At 31.1% G+C, this 23,670-nt stretch overlaps 2 protein-coding genes across 2 annotated transcripts; both read right to left on the reverse strand.

Annotated features, from left to right (window-relative positions):
- Window positions 521–3,717, reverse strand: LOC18601896 (serine/threonine-protein kinase CDL1). The gene is made up of 6 exons (XM_018120215.1): window positions 2,967–3,717; window positions 2,594–2,851; window positions 2,339–2,511; window positions 2,161–2,240; window positions 1,888–2,035; window positions 521–1,254 (listed from the first exon to the last, which is right to left on the reverse strand). The coding sequence occupies exons 1-6, from the start codon at window positions 3,523–3,525 to the stop codon at window positions 910–912; spliced, it is 1,563 nt and encodes a 520-aa protein (XP_017975704.1). The 5' UTR covers window positions 3,526–3,717; the 3' UTR covers window positions 521–909.
- Window positions 15,901–17,823, reverse strand: LOC18601897 (pentatricopeptide repeat-containing protein At1g77360, mitochondrial). Its single transcript, XM_007032988.2, has one exon. It carries the CDS (start codon window positions 17,616–17,618, stop codon window positions 16,161–16,163), a length of 1,458 nt encoding a protein of 485 aa, XP_007033050.2. The 5' UTR covers window positions 17,619–17,823; the 3' UTR covers window positions 15,901–16,160.

Raw genomic sequence — 23,670 nt, forward strand, 5'->3', positions numbered from 1 at the left:
ACTGTAAGAGAGGTAGGTTTTTTTATTGACCCAGGATATCTGATAATCCACAACCTTTTTTTTAACCTGGGTAGGCTTATCTAATGCATGAGCTGCAAACTTATTAATCTATTTTGTTCGACAAGATGATACAACCAAATCCATCCTCGTTGATTTAACATATAATAAAATGATCGTTGCCACACAAGCTCAAATTGCATAGGAAACTGTTTGACAGACAGTAAGCGCATCGCATGCATATGTATATGTATGTACGTACGTATGCACGCACATATAAACAAATATTATTCAAGGTTTCATGCTTCCCATCACAGAACCTTCTCGCCAATCTATATCATAAAAAAAGTTGGCCAGCTTACCTAATTTTGGCCACTGTCATGGTTGTGACACAGTAGATGATTCCTTTCTGATTCAACAAACTTAACAATCAACCACAGCTTATAAGCACTGCCAACCTATGAGTTAAGAAATATTGCAGTTGAACAAATTTACTCACAGTTAATGAAATTCACACATTATCTGAAAAGATACCTTAAAAGCAAAGTCTTCCGGTCACCAAGGTATTAGAAGCCAAAACTTACCCAGTTCTTTTACAAGCAACAACTGAAATTATGCAGAACTGCATAATTCCAAAACAATACTATTAACAATAAGGACCGTTCAACAATCTTAGAACTCCGAATGCTATAACTTAACATGAAAATCAGTAGCTTTCCAGGAGTATAGAGGTGGATATTCAGGGTATGTACACACAACCGGCTTTCATCAGACTCCTTTTCCTATTTACAAATTCAATTACTCTTTTTTCTTTTTCTTTTTTCCTGTTCTAATGCCTAAACTTTCTCGTCAAGCAAGCAACAAAGCAAAAAAGTAGGGTGATAAATCAGATGAATAGAAAAACAGTGTGTTTCAACGACAATAAAGGTGATCACCATCCTCAAACTCTGAAACTCCTAGCATTGCTAAAGCTAAGTGACTCTTCATCTCACTTTTTGAATGTTGTAATTGAGGGTAACAATCAATAATCCCAGAGAAATTGGACTTCTTCCTAATTGAGTAAAATGGTTCTTCTTCACCTCTCAATATAGCAATAATTTCATCAATGACGGGTCTTCGTGATTCTTCATTGCTTATGCAGGCTGCTGCAGCTTGTATCATTCGTGCTATTTCAGTTAAATTTTTCAAAGTACATTTGAGTCTTGAGTCAAGCAATTCTTCAACAGCTGCCATTCCTCTGTGCAAAAGAGGTTTTGCCTGAAAAAGCAACTTCAAGATTACAATTTCGACTTTACAGCTAATATTAAGCTACCATCATTATAAGGTCTATGCTAAACGTGAACAAGTAATTGGTTGCAAAGAGTTGCAATATGCAAATCATATCAGAGCAACCTAACTACATACGGCTGATGGCCAAATCATGATTATGTTCAAAAGCATTGATCCTTGAAGAACAAAATCTGACAACATCAATGAATTCTAATAAAACTAGAGTTGAGAAGCTATTGAAAAATTTAGAATACTAGTTCTTAGATTGATAATAATATGCCACAAAATTTCTGCAAATTTCCATAAAAGGAAAAAAAAGAAGGAAGTTCCATGATAGAGCTGTCTCACCACAAGAGCACTTGTTTCAACCCCAAATATCTAATGATTTATGAACTAGTCATTTTACCTCTGCGGACCACTATCAGGAGAAATTTCATTATCAAGTGGTCATCATCTATAACTGGTTTAAGTATCTTCAGTACTGTCAATTTTGACGTCTCCCCCCACACCCCCCCCGCCCTTGGTTCTTGAAGGGAAGCTTTTAAGGGGGATCAATTACAATTATCACAAAGTCAATGCAAAGCATGGTAAGTTTTATGAGAAATTAGTACAATAACCTACCCATAGGACCAAATTCTCTTCTCCTGGAGGCCTTCTTGCCTCAATTGGTTTCCGTCCAGTTATCAGCTCCAACAAGACGACCCCAAAAGCATAAACATCCGTTTTATCAGATACTTTTCCATGTTGGAAATACTCAGGTGCCAAATATCTGCAAACCAAATTTAATTTTACCAAAAATTAGGGGGCAAATTCATCTTTACTGAGCATTTCATGGAGGAAAAAGGAAAAAAGAATTCCTCTTGTTTCTTTAAAAAATTGTTCTTGATATCATACCCAAATGTTCCTTTAACAGTTTTGCAAAGGAATGGAATTGAGGGGGCAGAAGTCCAAGTTGCTAATCCAAAATCACACAACTGCAACCACCACAATCACAGAATCAGATGATCAATTGCAAAAAGACCAAACCAACTTCGATTCTGTTCCACTTAACAATTCAAACCGAGTTCCTCACCTTGGGTGTTTTCTTGGAAGAAAGAAGAATGTTAGAGGGTTTAATGTCTCTATGAACAACACATCTTTCAGTTCCATTGTGTAAATATGCCACTGCCTCTGCAATTCCTAAGGCAACCTTATATCTAACAGACCAAGGAAGAGTTGAAGGACGTCCCTTTACTCCCTTCTTATCTGCAAATTACCTCTCACAAATGATTCAAAATTCGTTATAAATCCAAACAAAATCCCCATAAGAAAACAGCTAAAAACTTACCATGAAGATGGCGTTCTAAGCTTCCACCAGAAACAAACTTATACACCAAAAACAGACCTTCCTCAGGATCGATACAAAATCCCAAAAGAGGAACAATATTTGGGTGATGCAAAGAACTAGCAATCATCAATTCTCTGCAAAAGGCCTTAGCAGACTCCTTATCTTCTTTATCCAACCTCTTAATAGCCACAGCTGTCTTCAATAGCCCAACTCTACCCCTGAAAACAAAGCTCAATGCCCCTCTCCCCAAAACTCTCCCTGCCCCATTCCAATAAAAACCAATCAAATCCCACACAAAAACAATAAACCAACCAGCAAGAAAAGTTAAGAAAACAAATTAAAAACAAGAAACCAAATTCATTAAAAATCATACCTTTGGAAAAGTTCCTAGTAGCTGAAACAATTTCACCATAGCTGAATCTAACCAAACAATTGGCGACAGGTGAAATACTTCTTTCCAAAGACTCAATCCTTCTCCATTTCAATTCCTTAGCTCGCTCCTCACTTACCCCATTATCCAAATTCACCATCAAAACAGTAGCTGAACTCAAAGAATTAGCATTCATAGCTTCAAGTTCAACTTGAGAACAAAAACTGAACCTGAAAGATGAGTGAACTGATTGTGGCTCAGTACTTGTCAACTCAGCTCCACCACCTGACTCAGCCAATAACCAAGCCTTGTTATGCTCCAAATTACGGCCTTTCTTCTCACCATTGTTTTTCTGGTTCTTCCGTAAGCCTTTCCTTTGACTACCAGGAAGAATACAAGCAAAACCAAAATCCCAAATCATTTTCGCGAAAAGAGATTTGATTTTTGACTCATTGTAGTCACAACAGTGATCAGTAGGTGGAGTAGAGGTAGCTGCATATAGAGCTGTCAAGCCATTTTTTGTAGTTCTAGAGTTGGTGCAAGTTTCTTCATAAAAGCCCATAGCTTTGAAACAGATCTCAATGTAAGAAAAACAAGAGCACAGAAACCCAGAACCAAAAGAGAGGAAAGAGAGACAAACTAAAAAGAAAGGTTGTGTTTTTGAGAATAAAAAAGAGAAAAAGTGAAAGCTGCTTTGCTTGGAGAGTGGGAGAGAGAATTTCCTCAGAAAAAGAGAGAAAAGAGAGAGGGAGAAAGAGTGAGGTGGGTACCTAATAAGGGGTATGGGGCATTGTAATTTGTAAGGTCAACATAACTATACACAAAAATTGAAACCTTTCCATGCAAAAATGTTAGAGATTTATTAAGACTAAACTAATTGGAGAAGGTGAAAAATGCAAAGACAAGCCAGAGAAGAATGGAGGAGATATGGGTATGGATTACAATTTTGATTTTTTTTGGGAAAATTATGAGGAAAATTAAGATCCTCTTTATTATGTTTTTATCTATAATTTAATATCTTCATGATTATTGTTTATATTAATAAGATTGAATTATTGATTTGTGGGGATCTTGTATTTATGAATGAGAATAATAACAATATTGAAAAGTAATGAACAAGAATCAAATTTAATTTGAATTTCCTTCTAAAATTATATTTTGATTTAAGAAAAAAAGAAGAAAAAAAAGTTGAGATTCTTGTTCCTAAGACTAAAGTGGACAAAATGAACCCACAAGGTTAATGTTTTTGGATGTTGACAAATGTAAAACAAAGAAAGAGGGGGGGCACCAATAAGGAAAAGGAGAAGCTTGTGAGATAATGAGGATTTTTTTTTCTTTTGTTTTCAGATTGGAAAATGGATTAAGAAATGATTAGTGGGAGTGATGAGAGGAAGAGGAGGGAATTATTGTTGATTTTCTTAAAAGGGAAAAAGGGGAAGATTGTGGGTTTGTGTATTAAAGTGGAGTTTGGAGAGACAGAATAATTGATCACTCACACAAATCATGTTTTACCAAAATTAAATGTAGTTTGGTGGCCACCCAAGACCACCCAATCTCTCCCCAACAACCACTTTTTTTTTCTTGACAGCTTGGCTCTGCTTAGCTTTGTCTTGAGCTAAGTTCTGAAAATTCATGCTCAAAACCATTATAATATACATAGGTTTCTTTTAACTTTATATTGAATTTTTCTTTAATTGGTTGATTATATCTTTATACTAATATTTATTTCTATATTTATATATTTTTCATGAAAAAGTAGTTTATGAACCCATAGCATTTATAAATAATAACAAGAGGGAAAACACTTCATCCCATTTACACAAAAAAATATATATTTCTTTCATATAGTTAGCACAGTGAAGGATAGTACAAATTTATTTATGAGTAAATTTAAAGAGGTAGTAAATAGGAATTAAAAAAAAAAAAGAGTTGGAAAGGTGAAAGTTTGGATAATTTGCCTTACCATGATTAAGGTAGGTGGTTTAAGGTGACTTAAAAGGTTGGATATCATTGTTATCATTATTGTAAAGCTAGTATTTGGAATTGGATTCAGCATGTCAGAGATTGATTAATTGCAAATGAACATGTTGTTGGACACACATTGCTCATATTGTTAAATTATCATGAATTGATCCATTTAATTTACATATATACAACCAGAAATGTTAGATATTCTTTCTATGGATCCATAAAGACTACTTTCGAACTACATTCAATGTATTTTCAGTTCAATCTTGGCTTTGGAGAAACAGCCCGATCCTTTTAGATTCTCACTTCATTTTGAATTATCTTGGTATTTATTTATTTATTTTAACACACGAAACTTCATTAAACTTGAATGGCATAAAAGCTAGCTCTGAATATCTCATAAAACCCCATTTCCAAGATCATTAAGAAGGAGCATCAAATTCCAACAGGTTTTTTTTTTCAAGGAAAAATAAGAGCATAATATTTTAAAAAAAGTTTCTTAACTATTTATAAATATTTAAATAAGTTTTTATTTTTCTATTACAGTCAATCAAATCTATTTACGTTTATTTTGACTAAATAAATATTTATAACTAATAATTAACTAACTGTCATTGATCAAAATATCTCTTATAACATTAACATGGTAGGTAAAAAATGTCATATGATTATATCATTATATTATATCAGAATTTCACATTATTATCTATTATAACATGTCTGTAGACACCCATTCAAAATCAACCAAAAAAATAAATAATAATATAATATAATAAAAAAAAAAGGGCTGAAGCACGCTTGGCCTCCATTTTCAACAAAATACAAAGCATTAAATGCTCCTCCGACGGTCGGGATTTGAAGATCATTTTCGACGGATTTACTGTTGACTTGAAGGCCACCCATCTAGGATTCATGCTGAACAGAGCATGATTGCCTCCGTTCCCCACTCCCCTAAAACGGTGCTGTTGGCTCTCTTATACTTGGGTATAAAAACCTCATTTTTTCCTGTTCTCTTATTTTCACCTTCCTCTTTCTCTCTCTAGCCGATCACCCTCTCTCTTCTCTCTTAAAATTTTCTTTTTCTCTTTCTCCTCAAACTCCTCCCATCGATCCTCCATTGTCGTCGAATCTGGCGTCGCGGCACTGCTTTCTTGCTTCCTCTTTCTCTCTTCTCTCCTTTATCACCAATTTGACCTTTCCTCCATTAAACTGACACGACTCCAACCTTTTTTTCCTTTTGCCGTCGACTTCCCCTACCACTGACCAGTGAAATTTCAACCCCTCTCTCTCTTTCTCTCTACCGCAGATCTAACCACCAGATCTAGGTTTGGCTGAACCGGAGCCTTTAACCTTATTTTCGCCCAAGTCTAGCGATCGGGTTCCCGAACTCGACACGTTACAACAATGTCAGTATGTTATATTAACATCACGTGATATAAAATAACAATAATATTTTAACTAATAACAATTAGTCAATAATTGGTGAATAACAATTAGTCAAATGGTATTTTGAGTGGTAATTGTCTTTTGAAATTGTACATGTTTCTTTTGCCCAAACTAGGACCTTATGCCATGAAAAGTCTCCTACCAAATAAGTAAGAGACTTGGAATGGTAAATTGATTCTTGAGGTTAATAAATATGCTTTAAAAAAATTATAAGAGCTTATTTGGTTCAAAATATAAGCAAAAAAACTTAATTGAACGAAATAAAAAATAAAAATTTATTTAAATTGTCCTAAATAGTTTTAGGGTTTTTTTTAGATATTATGTTAAAAATAAACGAAAAAATGGTTAATCAAATGAGATTATAAGTATGAAAGTAAACTAAAATAGCAAAACCTAACTATAAAACATAGTTTAAGATGAAAACATTATAATATCAAAGCATGTTGTTAATTATGAAAGCAACTAATAGTAATGGTCCAAAGAAATATAAATATCTTAGGGCAAGCATCGACAATGCATGTTGAAAACATATCATTCTTATAAATAATGTACTCAAATAATAGAAAACTTTTACTACAAAAAAGTATAAACTTCTGGACAACATGATAACAAACCGAATCAAACCAAAGAAATCAGAACAAAAATGTCAACATTAAACTTTAGCATTGTTGTGTTTCTTATTCTTGTTTTCTTCCTTTTTTTTTTTTGGCTGTAGTTCAACACCTTAGTTCAAGCACTAGGATGATCAATAGTTTTCAGTCGAAGAGACTAAATTATATTCATTTTAAGCACAGCAAAACTACTATATCTTCTTAAAACTTGGTGGTGAAAGCTAAAGCTTCACATTAATGATTTTGGTTTAATTTTACTAACAAAAAAAAGCAACTGGCATTTATAAAAATCAATGAGTTAAAATTTTACAAATTGATATAGATGAATTAACAACTAAAACTTAAAATTTAGATTCCAAGATTTCGAGTTTAAATTTTGATTTTGAGAGATGATATATAAATATAAAGAAAGAATTTAACACTAGGGGTGTCCCTGGTCAAGCCTGATTGACACCTTCAAAATCAAGTTCAAACCCAACCTGACCATTAAAGTTAAGTATATGATTTAAAATATAAAAACTACTTTAGAGTTTAATATTTTCAAATATATTTTATATTTTAAATTTAATTAAAATATATTAATATATTAACACGATATTTTGCTCAAGCCAGATTGGGTTAGGTGACTTAGGTCAAGTTGGGCTTGAGGAGTAACCCGATTAAGAAACACCTCTAATTAACACTCATTGTATGTTTAACATTCTATGAGTCTATACATGTAATTAAAAAAATTTTATTGATGTTATTAATGGCAAAGTTTATATTTATTATTCTAAAGTTACAGTTTCTATATTAATCATTTTACATTATAAAGTGTATAGTTGTTATGCTCAAACTTTATAGAAAAGCTCCTTTTAACTAGCATTCATGATTACATGTTTATTTATAGTTGATAGACACCCCTCCTAACACCAAATCTTAATCATTATTTTCAAAAAGAAAAAAATATATAAAGAAAAAGGTAGTATGAGATGACCATAATCATTTTTAAAAACTCAAAGCCAGGATAGGCTCAAAAAAACCTTGACCTAAATTATTTGCAACCACAATTTCAATTTAATGACAAGAAGGGACCCTAGTTGGTTACCTCACTTTTAGAGTTGTGTTGAAGTGATGCCAATTGGGTCCAAAATATTGGGTTTCTGGTAAGGTTGGTCACTTTAAAAATTTTGATTTTGATTGGTCAAAGAAATAAAGCATGGAATTTGCATAATAATCATGAATTTGGTCTTCACACGTGTGCTAGACTGCCAGGAGTTGGTATCCAATTCGGGCCTACCAATTTGATGATTTTTCTTATTACCATACACCAATTGTTGTCCTAACCATCTTTATGGTACTAAAATCAAGACGACTAAACTCGTCACTTTAACAGCTAACACAATAGTAGATTTTGCTTTTGGGAAATAGGTTTTTCTTTCTTTTTTGAATGGAAGTTTCAATTTATTGGACAAGTAATACAATTTTACCTTTTTAGATGGTTCTTTTTTTCTTTGAGAAACATAATAGAAGGATAATCGGTAAGGAATGCTGAATAATTTATCTACTCTCGTACTCTTACATTTTAATGTAAAAGAAAAAACATATTAAGATAAAGTTTGCACAAAGAAGAATCTTGTTTTAAATTTCGAAAACATATCATTCCTATTGTTAAGGTTGTTCTAGTCATCATTTTCTTCTTAATTATTGCAATTGAAATTGTATCTTATAGATTACTTAGAGGGGGACTATTTAGGCTTGGATAAGCAAGGCCAGCAGGTTGAAGTTTATTGGAAGCAAAGATTATGTTTGTACTTTTGACAAAATGAGAGGCCCACAGTTTGATTAAACTTTTGATATACAAATTTTGTAGAAAACATGATGTTTCGTAGACACCATCCGGTTTTAAACAAGAAACTTGTGCCAATTTTCCTTTTTTAAAAAATAATGTTACTCTGGCTGTTCAAGGAATGATATTTGAATTGCAAAGGACACTAAGAACATGCATGATGGAATTTTTTTTTTTTTTCGTGAAGAGATCTTCGTACGGAGAATGACAATTAGTATCTGAATTATTTTAAATTGTGATTGAATATGGTTCAATTTGAAGGTGTAATGTTTTTGTTTTTACTTTTGATCTAATAAACTAGATATAATATTTTTAAAAAATTTAAAAAATTTAAAATTTTTAAATAAATTTTTATTATTTTATTATATTCAATCAAAATTTTTATATTTTTATTTTGAACCAAATATATAAATTCTTATAACTAATAGTTGACTAATTAACTGTCATTATTTAAATTTTTACTTGTCATTTTATACCCTTATGACGTTAACATAAAAAATGAAATATTACATGATTATGTCATCATACCATATCAATATGTTACGTCATCATCTATACTATAATATATCAATACGTCACATTAACATTATATAGCATATAATGATAAGTAACATTTTAACTAATAACATTAATCAATCATTACTAATAAAGGTTTATTTGATTTAAAATAAAAAAAACAAAAACTTAATTTAACTCAATAAAAGAATAAGAACTTATTTGAATTTTCTTCAATATTGCAATGATATTTTTAGATATTATACCTATAAATTAATATTATTCTAATTTGTTATCAATACCCTTATTCAAATCACTTTTGAGAGGAACTTCCTTATACAGGCATGGAAGAGTTGATATCTTGAATAATCAACTTTGGGATATAGTGAAATTTAAAGTTAATTAATCATTGAATCAAGTCTTTTAAAGTTAGTTAGAGTTAACATGATAAAAATTAAGGTAGATCAATTCAACTAGGTGATATTATTATTACTTTGTGTTATTATATTAATTTTCATATAATTGTGTTTGGGACCATCAATATCCTACTTAAATCCGTAATACTTCCAATGAAACCATGAGAAATTAGGCCACATTAATACTAAAAATTAAAAAAAAAATAATGGCAAAGGTCAAGGTCTCCATCTTTTCTTAAAACAAAAGTCCGAGGTCTAAATATTTTTTTAATTAGTGGAGTAACAATAATTAGGTTAGGAGCATAGAATTATATATTTGTAAAATTTATAGAGAATTAACATTATTTACGTATAAATAAATAATTCTGCAGGATTCTGACTCTTTAAAGCAGGTGTATCAAACCAATGTCCAAACATTTTGTTGATTGCCTTGCCACCAGCTGACATTACAGTTGCCAAACTATTTACCTTCACCAGTCCTTTTCTCTCCATTCTAGTCAAAAAATATTTATACTTCTCATATTCCATTAATGTTTACAACATTGAATCCCACAATCAGTTATTCTTTTATATATATATATATATATATATATATATATATACATCTAGGTTTCCCCTATGGGCATGTCTAGACCGGCCAAACTCCATAGCTTATTAGATAAGGGATGTGCACAAGCGTATGGAAGTACAAGCATATTAATTCTGAAGGACTGAAAATTCACGTAGTATAATTAGCTATGTTTAATATTAGGCTTCATTAATTTTTTTTAGGTATCTCTTAATTGTCATTTTCTTTTCTTTTTTTTTTACTTTTTAAAAAATTGTCATTTTCTTATATATAAAGAAAATGGCAACTAATAGTAGCTATTTTAAGATTATTTTCTTCACTGTAGCTATTCATATATCTACCAAGTAAAATGTTTCTTAAAAGCTTTTGTTTAATAAAATTATATAAACCCGTACAAAATTACACTCAAATTAAACGATTTGTAACATACATAATAGAACTATTACATTGAAAAAAAGAAATTAATCAATTAAATAAACTAAACAAACAATGAATTAGTCTATAAATGGAGAAAATCCAACATATATCTTTCTTACAATTAAGATAAAGTGTCATATGCCTTACTTTGAGCCTTTTAAACTTGAACAAAATCTGTTATTATCGTCATGCTTCTGCAGTAAGACAATAACTTGTGCTCACAAAACGTATAATATTTATTTGTAATTAGATGAAGGGTGTAATGATCAGAGTAAATTCCCACCAGAAACCTCGTGAGGCTCAAGTCTGCTAAGTCAGTACATGGGATAAAAATAGGTAAAGGGAAAACAACAGATGGTGATAGAAACCTGGTAGGTTTCTTATCTCATACCTCGCCCATTTTAAAAAGAGGATTTCTTACCAACCAAGTAAAGCATCTTCGTTAGACGTATTTGGACTCTACATTTACTGTGGACCGTACGCATGATAACCTAGCTTATTACGAAAGCCAAATATGTCATTTTCTAGTTGTAATTTTGCTCGTAAGAACTTGACAGCAAGAATGGAAACACCTTGAAAAAATAGAATGGAAAACTACCTCTTCTATGGCTAACCAAAAAGAAGTATTCTGTCAAATTAGGCTAATGGTTTTAACTACTCGTACTAGATTAACTTAAATGAACAAACCAAAGGGAAAGAGCAGTTGGAAATAAAGTCATGTCAACTTTGCTTTATGAAGTTTGATTAACTTTTTGGAAACTTTTGCTCATTCCAATTTCTTTTTAAATCTAAAGGCCCATAAACATTTCTTTAGCCCCTAAATGTACCTAATCTTCTTTAAAAAAAGGGTCTGAATTTGTTAGCATTGAGAAAAATAACCGAACAAATATAATGACGATGTTTGAAATTATTTCAAATTTTAAAAATATTTGATTTAGAATGATCTGAACACGTTACCGGTAATTATTTTTAAATATATAAGTTTCGGATAAGTTATTTTAATCTCAAGTTAGAATGTAAATGTTGAGAATTACTTCTCTAAATAAATAGCATCAAGACCAGCCACACCATGTGGAGTAACAAGTTTGATTAAATGCAACATGTTTAACAAAAACAATTGATTAGGTATGACATTCCGGACACAATTGTTCATATAACATGAGAATGACATGAGAGTTAAGTGATATTTGGGTTTAGGATTATTATGTTCGTGTATTAATCGTATTGATACATTTAAGATATAGCAATTATATTTCTTAAACGGGTTAAACCCACTTAACTCGTTTGAAATTTGTTTAACCTATTTAATTAGTCAGATCATAGTATCAATCCGTATAATTTGACTCATATAGTTTATTTATGAATTCACTTAATAAAAATTTAAATAAGTTAATTATGTTTAAATAAATTGTCGATCATATCATGTCGTTTAAAATTTAATCCGATCTATTTAAAAAACATGCTAATCATATTATATTGAATAATACGTTTAATAAATATATATGTGTACATACTTGAATCTTTTAATGTATCATTAATCATGTTGTATTATATTAATTTATCTATAAAATTATTAATATTTTATATTTATTTAAATAATACAATTAAAGCACAAACAGGTAAACAACCTCCAATTGATCGGGCGATTGATGTTAAGCAATGGGGGGCCAATGGGCCCATTTCTTCCATTGTCGAGGTGGTAATTTTCTCGTTGCTGCTTACTAGGTGGAGCATGTGTATTTCGTAAAGGAGCAGCTGCTTAGCAAATAGTAATTAAGTTCCTATATAATAATTTTGAGGTCAAAGCACATGGAGCTGTTTGTTCTATAAGTGGGTTTGATTTCTTAAAATAGTTGCTTGGCTCTGTGTACAATCATGTGTTAATAATCACTTGGATTGTGATTTTGGAGATAATTAGGTTTCCCATAAAGCGGATCACAATCATGTTAGTTTTGTTTCCTAAGGTCCAACTTGGTTTGTTATAAATAGTAGTGAATTGCAACTTGGATTGTTATAAAACGTCAAATGTTGTAACACGTCATGTATAGAACGTAAAATGTGGTAACACGCCATGCATATAACGTTAAATGTGGTAACACGCCATGCATATAATGTAAACTGTGATAACACGCCAATGCTGACACGCCAGTCACTATAATTACTGTGTTCGTCCTTACACGAACTGACCTAAGATACTCATGGCGTGTGACACGCTAATCAGTGTAATTAATGACTCGTTACATGAACTATCTCAAAATAACCAATGTCGTGACACGTTAAAATAACGTCAACACATGTTATAGATGTATGGCGTGTAACAACTCTGGACAATGTTTCTAATCCATATTCTAATTTACACTAAATGTTTTAAAAATTTAAGTGTTGCAGCAATAAACCCAATAATATACCTTGATGTCATATCTATTATAGGGTCTGTTAATCTACGATACTATGGTCAAATACCGAGAGATAGACCACAGCCCGATGATGATGGTGCTCAACAAAGAGTTGAGAGCTCATACAATTCAGAAATCTGAGAGAGTTGATGACAATGGTGCTCAACAGAGAGTTGACAGAGTTGAGACAGTTCAGAGAGCTGAGAGAAAAAGATAAGCAAGCTCAAACAACTAAGCATTTATTTATTTATTTTTATTTTGTCTTTGGCAGGTGGGAGATATCGAGACCCTAATTTGGAACAATGTTTTTAAGAGCATTTTGGTCTACTCATGTTTATTTTTTGCTAGAAACAAATAACTTTATATAAGTAATTATTTCTGAAATCACCTTATCAAGAGGTCCATTTTTCACAATTTTCTCTTTCAAATTCTCAAAACTTGTGAAACGGCACTGATAAAAATAGTGTAGTTTTGATAATTGTTTTATAGGAGTTGAGTGGTTAGGGCTAAAATGAGTTCGGTTTGGTTTTAGAGAAACTTGGAAATACATTCCCCCACCTCAACACCTTATTTCCCCGTATCGAAGAGAGCTTCAGTATCCAACTATACTTATTAAGCTACCCAAATGCCCAATGTCTAGTGTTTATTTGCCTTGAAAGGAGATATTACATCTATGTTTTTGTTGCCAAATGCCCTTGAAAGAAGACCCACTTTAAACGCTTAGGAGTAATAGTAAGCAACTTAGGTTTGGCCAAAGTGCATGTTAGGGGGAGGGGGAGAATTAATTTAGACATTTTAAATTTGAGCTTTGAATTTTGATTCTTTCTTTTTCTTTAGGGTATACTTGGAATCTGTGCACTTACTTTTATTTTTAACTTAAACTAATTCAATCACTCAATTCAGTCAGATAGATACAATTCACTTTAATTTTTTTTTCCAAAGAAATAAACCATATCTGATAAATAAATCATTATTTACCTCTGAATTTCTAATTTAATTTTCAACACGTATAAATTTCTTTCGCACTTCTCATCTCAAGATTTGAACTTAAAACTTTCAAAATCCGAATATGAAATTCTAGAGGCATTCCCTAGGACAAAAAGCACTGATCTTACTGCTAAGCTTGTTTATAATTAATAAACTAAAATAAAGGGGAAAAAGAAGAAAATAAAAGGTTAACTTATTTAATATGTTCAAGTATGACATGGTTAAGTGGGCCTAGACCTACAGTGGGATGTGGTCCCTAAAACCTTAAAAAACCGCTTTGCCTTTAATCAGTCATCAGAACTCAAATGTTTAAATATTGGGGCATAGGGCATAAATATTGTGTCCCACGTGACATGATGCGTTTCTTAGCATTTAGACTCAGAATATTTAACTTTAACCTCAACCTCACATTCTATAGTTTCATACCATAAAGAGATTTGGAGGAGCTCCATTTCTCTTCTTTCATTAATTTGGGGCGGCGTCACATTCATGCCTCGTCACCTATTTAATATTTTTGGGACCGATGGACAAAGCTTAGACCCCAATATGTGTTGATAACCAGAGAGTTTCAATGTTCTCAATGAATAAAAATGTTAAAATATCCGATAGTCTAACTAATCACAAAGGTTAAATACTCATAAATTTATTATTTACTACTTCTATACCATTAATTTATGAACAATTAGATAGTTGAAATGTTGGACAGAATAACATGACTCACTCCTATAATTTTATATTATCAATAGCTACATATACTATGTGTAACATCAGTATTAAAACAAATTTGTTAAACTTTGATAAACATAACTATTCTTTTTTATTTAGTAGCAAAATATAAAATGGTAAAGGATAAAAAGGAAAACTATGAGCAAAGCATAAACTTAATAGGACCTTTTCGAAGCATTGGGTTTGGGCTTCTTTTAATCTTTTTGGGCCCCCAAGCCCATTAAGCTGGTTGCTCAGTACTCATACTCCTATTCTACCCTGGTGCCGGTCCCTAATGAAATTGGGCATACTGCTCAGCTCTTTGGCTGAACTCACTCTATAATTGTTTGTCTACTTAGATCAATACCTAGTACATGTATTTCTTCACTCCAGAAATTAAGTTCAAATCTTCTATTGTTTTTTCTCCTTAAACAGAAAACCAAATCTCCATTATTTGCGCTTCGCTTAAAAGGAAAACAACTCTATACTTATATACTCAATATGGGCTTGGAAACTTGCAAAACTTTGGTACACTGAAATACCATTCTTTAATGGCAAAAAAAGAAAAAAGAAAAGTATTAGGACTCATTAATTAGCATTTCCATAAATTGTCTGTATAGCAAGAGGTCTTTTAAATCTTCTCTTAACTCATCTGTTTCATTTGTGTCATGATAGAAACAAAGATCAACATAGACAACAATACCTCTGCTAAAACCACAATATCGATATTCAATATTCATGGAAACAAATTCAGAAGTACTTCTCTGCAAACTTTCTGGCACTGTCAGCGGGAAGTTCTTATCAGATCTGATATGATAATCTGTATGTTAACTGAGTTTAATCACTCATAATTATAAAACAATTATCTAAGTAAAACTTGAATAAACCACCAGATTCATTGCCTAAAGATTAAGAGAAACTTGAAGAGAGGATGTTCTAATCACAACTAAAATAGCTATGATTTTCAAATACCTTGCTATATGACAAACTTGGGCACAACAGCACATGCATGAACACCATTAAGCATGAAGCAGTAAGCCATAAATCAAAACTTCAGATTGTCTAGAAATAAAAACTGTGGTGTTTAGGACCTTCAATGAGACTTTACAATACCAGGAAGCTGAGTCCTGCCCCATAAAAATGGTTTAATATTAGGCAGATGGCATTAAATGAGTTAACTTATTCATTAGTTATCCATAGAGCAAATTTATATTATTTATCACATATACAAAAGAAAGATAATATATACTGAAATTTTTCTGTGACGAAAAAATTGTGCAGGCCACACAGGCAACAGGACACAATACACAATATGATGAGGCACTGTTTCTAAGATAGATTTCAAGCAATTTCAACCCGCCTAACAGGATTTCCACTTTCTTAAAAGTTCTTCATATACCCCTTCTTTTCTCGCTTTGCTAAGACCCTGTTTCAATTTTGACAATGTGGAATATGTGACCTTGATTCCTTTCTCGATCATACCCTCAGCATACTTAACTGCCTCAGGAAGCAGTTTTGCATCACGAAGCCCAACAACCAACAAATTTCCAGTCTCCTCCAAATCAGAATCATAATTGTCTATCATGAATTTCCAAACTTTTATGGCCATATAAGGGTCCCCAATGTCAATAAAAATCTTAACTGCTGCAATACAATTTGCTTTGCTTGGAAAACACTCATTTTTAACCATTTCATTGAACAACACTGAAGCATCCTTCAGCTTCCTATTCTTAATCAAGAAATGAAACAGCAAATTATAAGATTGCAAATCTGGAAATGCCCCAGTATACACCATCTCATCCAACATCTTCTTTGCCATATCCATATAATTCTTAGAAGAATACAAAGCAATCATCAAATTATACATCTCTGTATCTGGCCTAAACCCAACCTTCCCCACCATTGCCTCCCAAATCAACTCAGCTCCTCTAACATCACCAACTTTCCGAAAACCCTCCAGTACTTCCTTAAAGAACTTCATCCCCGGATAACACCTCCTCTCCTGCAGTACGTCAACATACTTCAAAACCTCATTAATCCCATCCTTCCCCTTAATTAAAGTATTCAAAAACGAATCATAAGCCGGTACATTCCCAGGATCCCACCCTATTTCCATAACCATCTCTTCAAAAGTCTCTTTTGCAAGACTAACACTCCCTTCTTTCTCCCACCCTTCTAGCAAAATCGCGAAACTATCCGAATCCGGCCTAATCCTACTCTTAATAACTCTCAAAAACTCCAAGCCATCAATAGTTTTACCTTCCCTACAAATAGCACTAATCAAAGAATTCAAAGCGGCAATATCCCTAACACAGCCATACTGTTCCATCACTTCGAAAGTCAAAATAGCTTCCCTAACTTTATCAAAACTAACATAACTACTAAAAATAGAAGCAAAAGTAGCCAAAGAAACTATCCCTTCTTTTTTCATGGACTTAACGGCGTCCCACATTGCATCAAAGAGACCGTTCTTACCCAACAAGTCGACGACGAGGTTCCAGGAGTAAGGAGAATGTTGGTGTTGTAGTTGGTAGCCTGACCAACGGAAGAACTTGACGGCTTGGGAGGGGAAAGAGTAGGAGAGCTTGAGAACGTTTTCGACGTCGGGTTGGGTTACGCGGAGGCCCGCGCCTTCTAGCAGGGCTTCGACTGTGGACGAAGGCGTCGTGGAGATGATTTCACAGAGGAGTTTGACTTTGGGCTGGATATTTGGGGTTGTTTGGTAGGAAGGGAAAATCGGGTGTTTTGGGGGTGTGGGGTTCCGGGACGGCGGGGAAGGGGAGCGCTGGGAATGTGATCTTTTCTTGGTTTTGGCCATTTTCAGGGATTAGGTTGGTCTAGTTTTGGGTTTAAGTGGTGGAATTGAAGGGAGATTTGTGGCGGAGTTGACAGGGTTGTGGGTTTGGAAGAAGGATGGAAAGAGGAAAGTTGAGAGCTTTGATGCAAGCGAGCCCGGCTACTCAAATTTAGCCTTACTTAAATTCAGATTCGACTGTTTGCAGAGTCCGGCTCAAACTCCCTAGTATGGGATTAAGACTTCTACTCGAGTTTAAGTTAAGGTACTTTTTTTTAAAATAATTTTTTTATAATTTTAATTATTTTTAATTAAAAGAAATTAATTTTAGATAAAATAATTTTTAATGGAATTGATTCATATATTTAGTTATGCACTTCAAATTAACTCATATCTTTATAGTTTTCCTAATCAGACCATTCATTTCTGAAGTAATATTTGTCAAAAAAGAAAAATTTTTAAACGTTTTAAGTATTTTAAAGTGATATTTGATACACAAAGAAAAACTTTTGAGCATTTTAAGAATTTTAAAGTAGTTTTTGATATATGAAAATTTTTTTTTGAACATTTTAAATATTCTTCACCAAGTAGGTATATTCGTTAATTATATTGTTAAATGAAATATGATATGTTGTTTAAAATTGTTGATTTTGTTAAATGAAATTTGGTAGTTTTGGTGGTTTTTAGTTATTACGTAATTGATTTTTAAGTATTGTTTGACTGATTTTTAGGCATTACGTTATTAATATTTAAGTATTGTGTGACTGATTGATAGAACATTACATGACTGATTTTTAGATATTACATGACTAGTTAATAAATATTACGTGACTTAAGTATTACGTGACTGATTTTTAGTCATTACGTGACAAATTAGTAAGGCATTGTATGACTGATTTTTAGGTATTATTGGACTTAGGCATTGCTTAAAAATTAATCACGCAATGCCTACAACCCAGTCATGTAATACTTAAAAACCAGATATGCAATGCCTAAAAACAAATCTCGCAATACTTAAAAACTAGTAATGTAATGCCTAACAACTAATTAATTTACCTACTTGCAGTCAAGTTTAAGTTGTCAAAGTCATACAATGTTCTAATTTATAAATATGTCTAATCAATTTCAATCCTTCAATTTTGAGGTTTTATGAATATAAACCAATAAACTTAAGAACCTCAAAACACATACATTGATGTTATATCTACTTTTTGGGGTGGTGAGAAAGAGCTAGATGACAAGATAGACAGTATGTAACAAAAGAGAGAAATCGAGATTTAATTTTAGAATTTTTGTCTGGATGGCGAGATAGAGAAACTGAAACATTTGAATCTGTCTAAAATTGTTTAAAAGGCATTATTGTCAAGTCATGGCGAGATAGAGAAACCAAAATCATTTTAATTTGTTTAAAATTGTTTAAAAGGTATTATTGTCAAGTCATGTTAAAAATAGTTAAAATTATAATTAATGATATTTTTGAATTGAACTTATGAGGAAGTTTATTTCTTTCAATTTCCTCTTAAGTTTATGTAATACTTTGTTTGAGTGAGCACCTATAATTATAAAGTAATATCTATATATATTTTAATTTTTTTTGAATTTTTATTTTAAATTTGAATCTTAACTTAAGTTGAGTTAAGTTTCGAATTCTTTATCTAAATTAATAATATTTATGTTTGATCAAGCTGAGTTTGAGTTACTCCTTTATTTTTCAAGTCGTATATAAGTAATAAAAATAATGCTCAATCAAGCTTAAGCACAAGAAACTACAGATCGACCAAGCTCGAGCCTCGAGTTTTTTAATAGTGCCAAGCTCGAATGCACTACATCGGCTCACTAAATTACACCTTTAATTGTTATTTAGTTTACTTACAAGCTCACTTATTGTCGTAATGTGCAAGTTCAGGAACTCGACCTCTAGATGTGAAAAAATGTGTTATGAGTAGCCATCAATCTTTTTTATCTAGATGCGGTTGACCGCTTGTTAAATTTGTTCTATTCAAAGGAATCTTAAATTTATTTTAAATCTGTCTAAAGAATAATAAACTGATCTATAAATTTTTCCAATTGAGTTTCATAATATGGTTACACACGGGGAATGATTAGCATCTTCGTGATGCCTGTTCAACGAATTGTACCATTTAATCACATGTTATCCTATTATAGCCTAAACCATTGATTTTATTCTTATGTTTCCCTAATCCTTGTTTATTTATTTTATTATTTATTAAATTAGAAAATTAAAGCTTTTATTTTAGTTTTACAAGTGCACATAATCTAGTTATGAAATGATGTCATGATTTACGAAATTTAAATAATGAGTAATGAAAACCTTATATCGAAAAATCATTCGTAAATCATCCCAACGCTTTGGGGAAGGCTCGAAGTTTTTCTCACCTAGGGGTATCCTTGGAAGAACTCATCTTTACAAGTCTTTTGAGAAAATCCCATTATCGAGGTTTTCCTCCCATTAACAAAATAAATAATGTCATATGCTATGCCAAAATAAAATTATGAACGATGTCACATGTGTGCATTTATAATTTTGTTCAACAATATATTAAATATTTTAATGTAATTTAACACCTCATTTACTTTATCTTTTATATCCTTTTTTAGAAACATTCTATTTAAATCTATAACTTTTAATTAATATTATAGGTTAATATATTTTATTGAATTATACATTTTTATTGAATAAAAAAATTAATTTTTTATTTGCAACAAATGTTCAAATTAATAAATAATTATATCAATCTTCATTTAGATAAAACATTATACATGTTTATTTCTTTTATGAATTTTAAGGTGCTTTCTTGAGATAATTAGAATATTAGAATACAAAATTATGATTTATTCTAACAATTCGGAGAATACCCCAATTGAATCCCATTCCTAAGAAAGTCATCCCGAAAATAGCAACTCTTTGCCTTTTCAAATGAAATTTCATAATCGGATTTAATCTAATCAACCACTCTATTTTTAATATTTACAATTTTAGACTACATTATATTCTTTTATATTCTATATACGCCTATATATAAAAATTTGTATAGTTAAACATTTTATTTCTATTACATACCTAACTTATTTTTATTAGATATATTTTCTTCTATTTACTTAATTCATTTTTATGTGATTATCTATTTTATTATTATTGTTTTTTAGTTTTTCCTTAGTCTATTTTTCCTATGACTAACTATCTTATATGTTTTTACATACTCATATATTTTCCTTTAGCTAAATTAGTTTTTCCTAACTAGATATTATGTTACTTACTTAGTTCTAAATTTTTACTGCTAAATATTTGCTTATTTCTCTCATTTACTTATATTTTAGCCTAGATCTACTATTGTTATTTATTTCTATTTTTAGGTTGGGCATTCATTTTTTTTCTTTATATATCTATATTCTATCTAACTAACCTATCATTTTATTATCAAATATTTATCTATCTATTTGCTTATAGTTTTTTGTTTCTTTTCACCTAACATTTTTTTTTACCTTAACATTTGATAATTCTACTACATATTTTTATCTTTTTATTTTAATTAATCACATACTAAAACTAATTTATTTTCCTAACTAAATGTTAGACCAAGTACAACACAACAAAACCAAAGCAAACTCATAATAGCAAAAGAGTTTACCTTCCTTGGGCAAGTATTGGCCCAAGGCGACCGATCTGCTCCACAGCCCGTTGTACCTCAACCAAGGTGCACCATTTGGTGCTTTGCAAAGCAACTCCCAAGACCTCCCAAAACCACATCGTTTGGACTAAAACTCTTTCCCAAAACAGCATCGTTTAACAATCACTAGCCCTAGGTATAAAAACCCTCTTTTCTTCCTACCTATTCATTTTCCTTGCTTGCTTTCTCTCTTTACCATTGATTTTTTCCTCCCCTCTTTAAAAAAAATCTCTCCTTTTTCCCTCAAATGAAACCCTAGCCTCTCAAACTTTCAAGCTTTCTCCTCAAGCTTCCAACTGACGGCTCGCTCTCCCTCTAAAACTGAAACCTAATGAAGCTTCCTTTCTTAAAAATGATTTCCCCAAAAGCATCAAAACTCCCTTCACTCACCAAGCGTTGCATCCCACTTGCTTTTTTTTTTTAGTTTTTTGGAGTTTTTTTTTGTGGTTGTGGTATTGCTGGTTGATAAAATAGGAAAGTTGGGATTTTTGTTCTAGGGTTTTCTAAGGTTTTTAGGGCTTTTTGGCTAGGTTAAGGTTCTCGGTTGCCTCTAAGGAATTTTCTTAAATTGCTCTCCTAAGGTTTCTTCAAAAATCGACCTCCTTTGGGAATTTGGGGAAAAGAAGCTGCCCTCTTTGAGTGTTGGAGGTGCCACTTATGCACCCCTAGCGTCACGAGGCACCTGCCAGACGCGAAAAATTCACGTCTAGTATGGTGGCATTATCCTTGGTAAGGTGCAAAACGTACCTTGGTGAGCCATGCTCAGTTGGCATCTCTCTTCTCTGTTTTTTTTTTAATATTTTTTATTTTGTTTTCCTGTTCTTCCTAGTTTCCAAAATGTTATGGGTCTTAGTTATTGTAATCTTGATTTGTTGGTTTTAGTTTCATTTAACTTGTTTGATTCACTTTAATTCCATAACAACTATAGGTTCAAGCACTTAATCTACTGAACTTAGTACAGCCAAAATTCATTGAAAACTAGGGAAACTCAATTTCAAATTTGGACCTGATATTAATCCATAATCAAAAATAAATAAACAGATAAAAAATAAAATTATCAATAGTGGGAATAAAATAGTGTCTACATTTATATCGGCTCACTCAGTCACAACCTTAATTGTTATTTAGGTTACTTACGAGTTCACTTATATCTAATGGCCTATCTTAAAAGGCAATTATACAAGATCATGCATCAAATAAGGGTTACTACAAATTGTTAGAAGAAAGAAAAGAAATTGATCAGATAAATATACTTCTATATAATTTAAAAAATTACTTTATAACAAAATACTAAACTCTTTTTTCTCTCTCTCCCTCACTCCTTTCTTTAAAGTATAAAAAACACAAAATTTTTTATTTTATTTTTTTTTAAAAAAATATTTAAATATTATTTAATATATTAATATTTTTAACTATAATAAATATTATAAAGAATATTATTTAATAATATTAAATTTAATAAAGAATATATTTTATCTTTAATATTAAATATTATTTAATTAGAATAAAATGTTTATTTATCTTCTAATACAAAAATATTATTAAATTATAATAAAATATGTTTTTATTTTGGTGAAAATATTATTTGATTACAGTAAAAGTTATTCTGATTTTATTGTTTAGAATATTTTTATCTTTTAAAAAAATAAATTTTTTAATTTTAATAAAAAGTATTTTTTTNATTTTTTAACTATTTTTAAAATTATTCCTACAAACCAAACAATTGAATAAGTAATAATAGTCAATTTCTATCCTATTCTATTTTCATGAATTAATTTATATAATAGTTATTCTTCCTCTATTCTATTTTCATTCTATTATTTCCAGTTAACCAAACATGCTACAAATTATTAGCTTATATTCGATAATTCCACATCTACACTTATAAGATCTATATTAGTGTTTGGTCATGCCATATCAACACTATTATCACATCATTTATAGAATGTCACATTATCATTATCATATCATCAAATTTAATATTATATCAACAAGAAAATGTCGCGTTAACATATTCAAATATCATATCAATATAAATAATATAAAATTTTTAATATATTAGACTAACATTATCAATTTTAGAAAATATAGAGACTCAATTTTTACAAATTATTGTATAAGGATTAAATATACCATTTTGATAAAGTACAAAGATTAATTATATAATTTGATCTTGATTTCTTGCTGCTAAAAAAAGTGTGAATATGTTTATTAATTTTGTACCATTTCATCAACCTATTTGTAACATCTATATATTATTTTGAAGTAATATGAAAATTTAATTTCAAAAAAATCTTTGTCAACAATTGCCACGTTAGCATTTTTGTCATGTCAACAAGTGTCATGTCAACATTTTTGCCATGTTAACATATAGTAATCGCGACATT

Source organism: Theobroma cacao, chromosome 4 (genome assembly GCF_000208745.1).
Source record: "Theobroma cacao cultivar B97-61/B2 chromosome 4, Criollo_cocoa_genome_V2, whole genome shotgun sequence".
Lineage (NCBI taxonomy): Eukaryota > Viridiplantae > Streptophyta > Magnoliopsida > Malvales > Malvaceae > Theobroma > Theobroma cacao.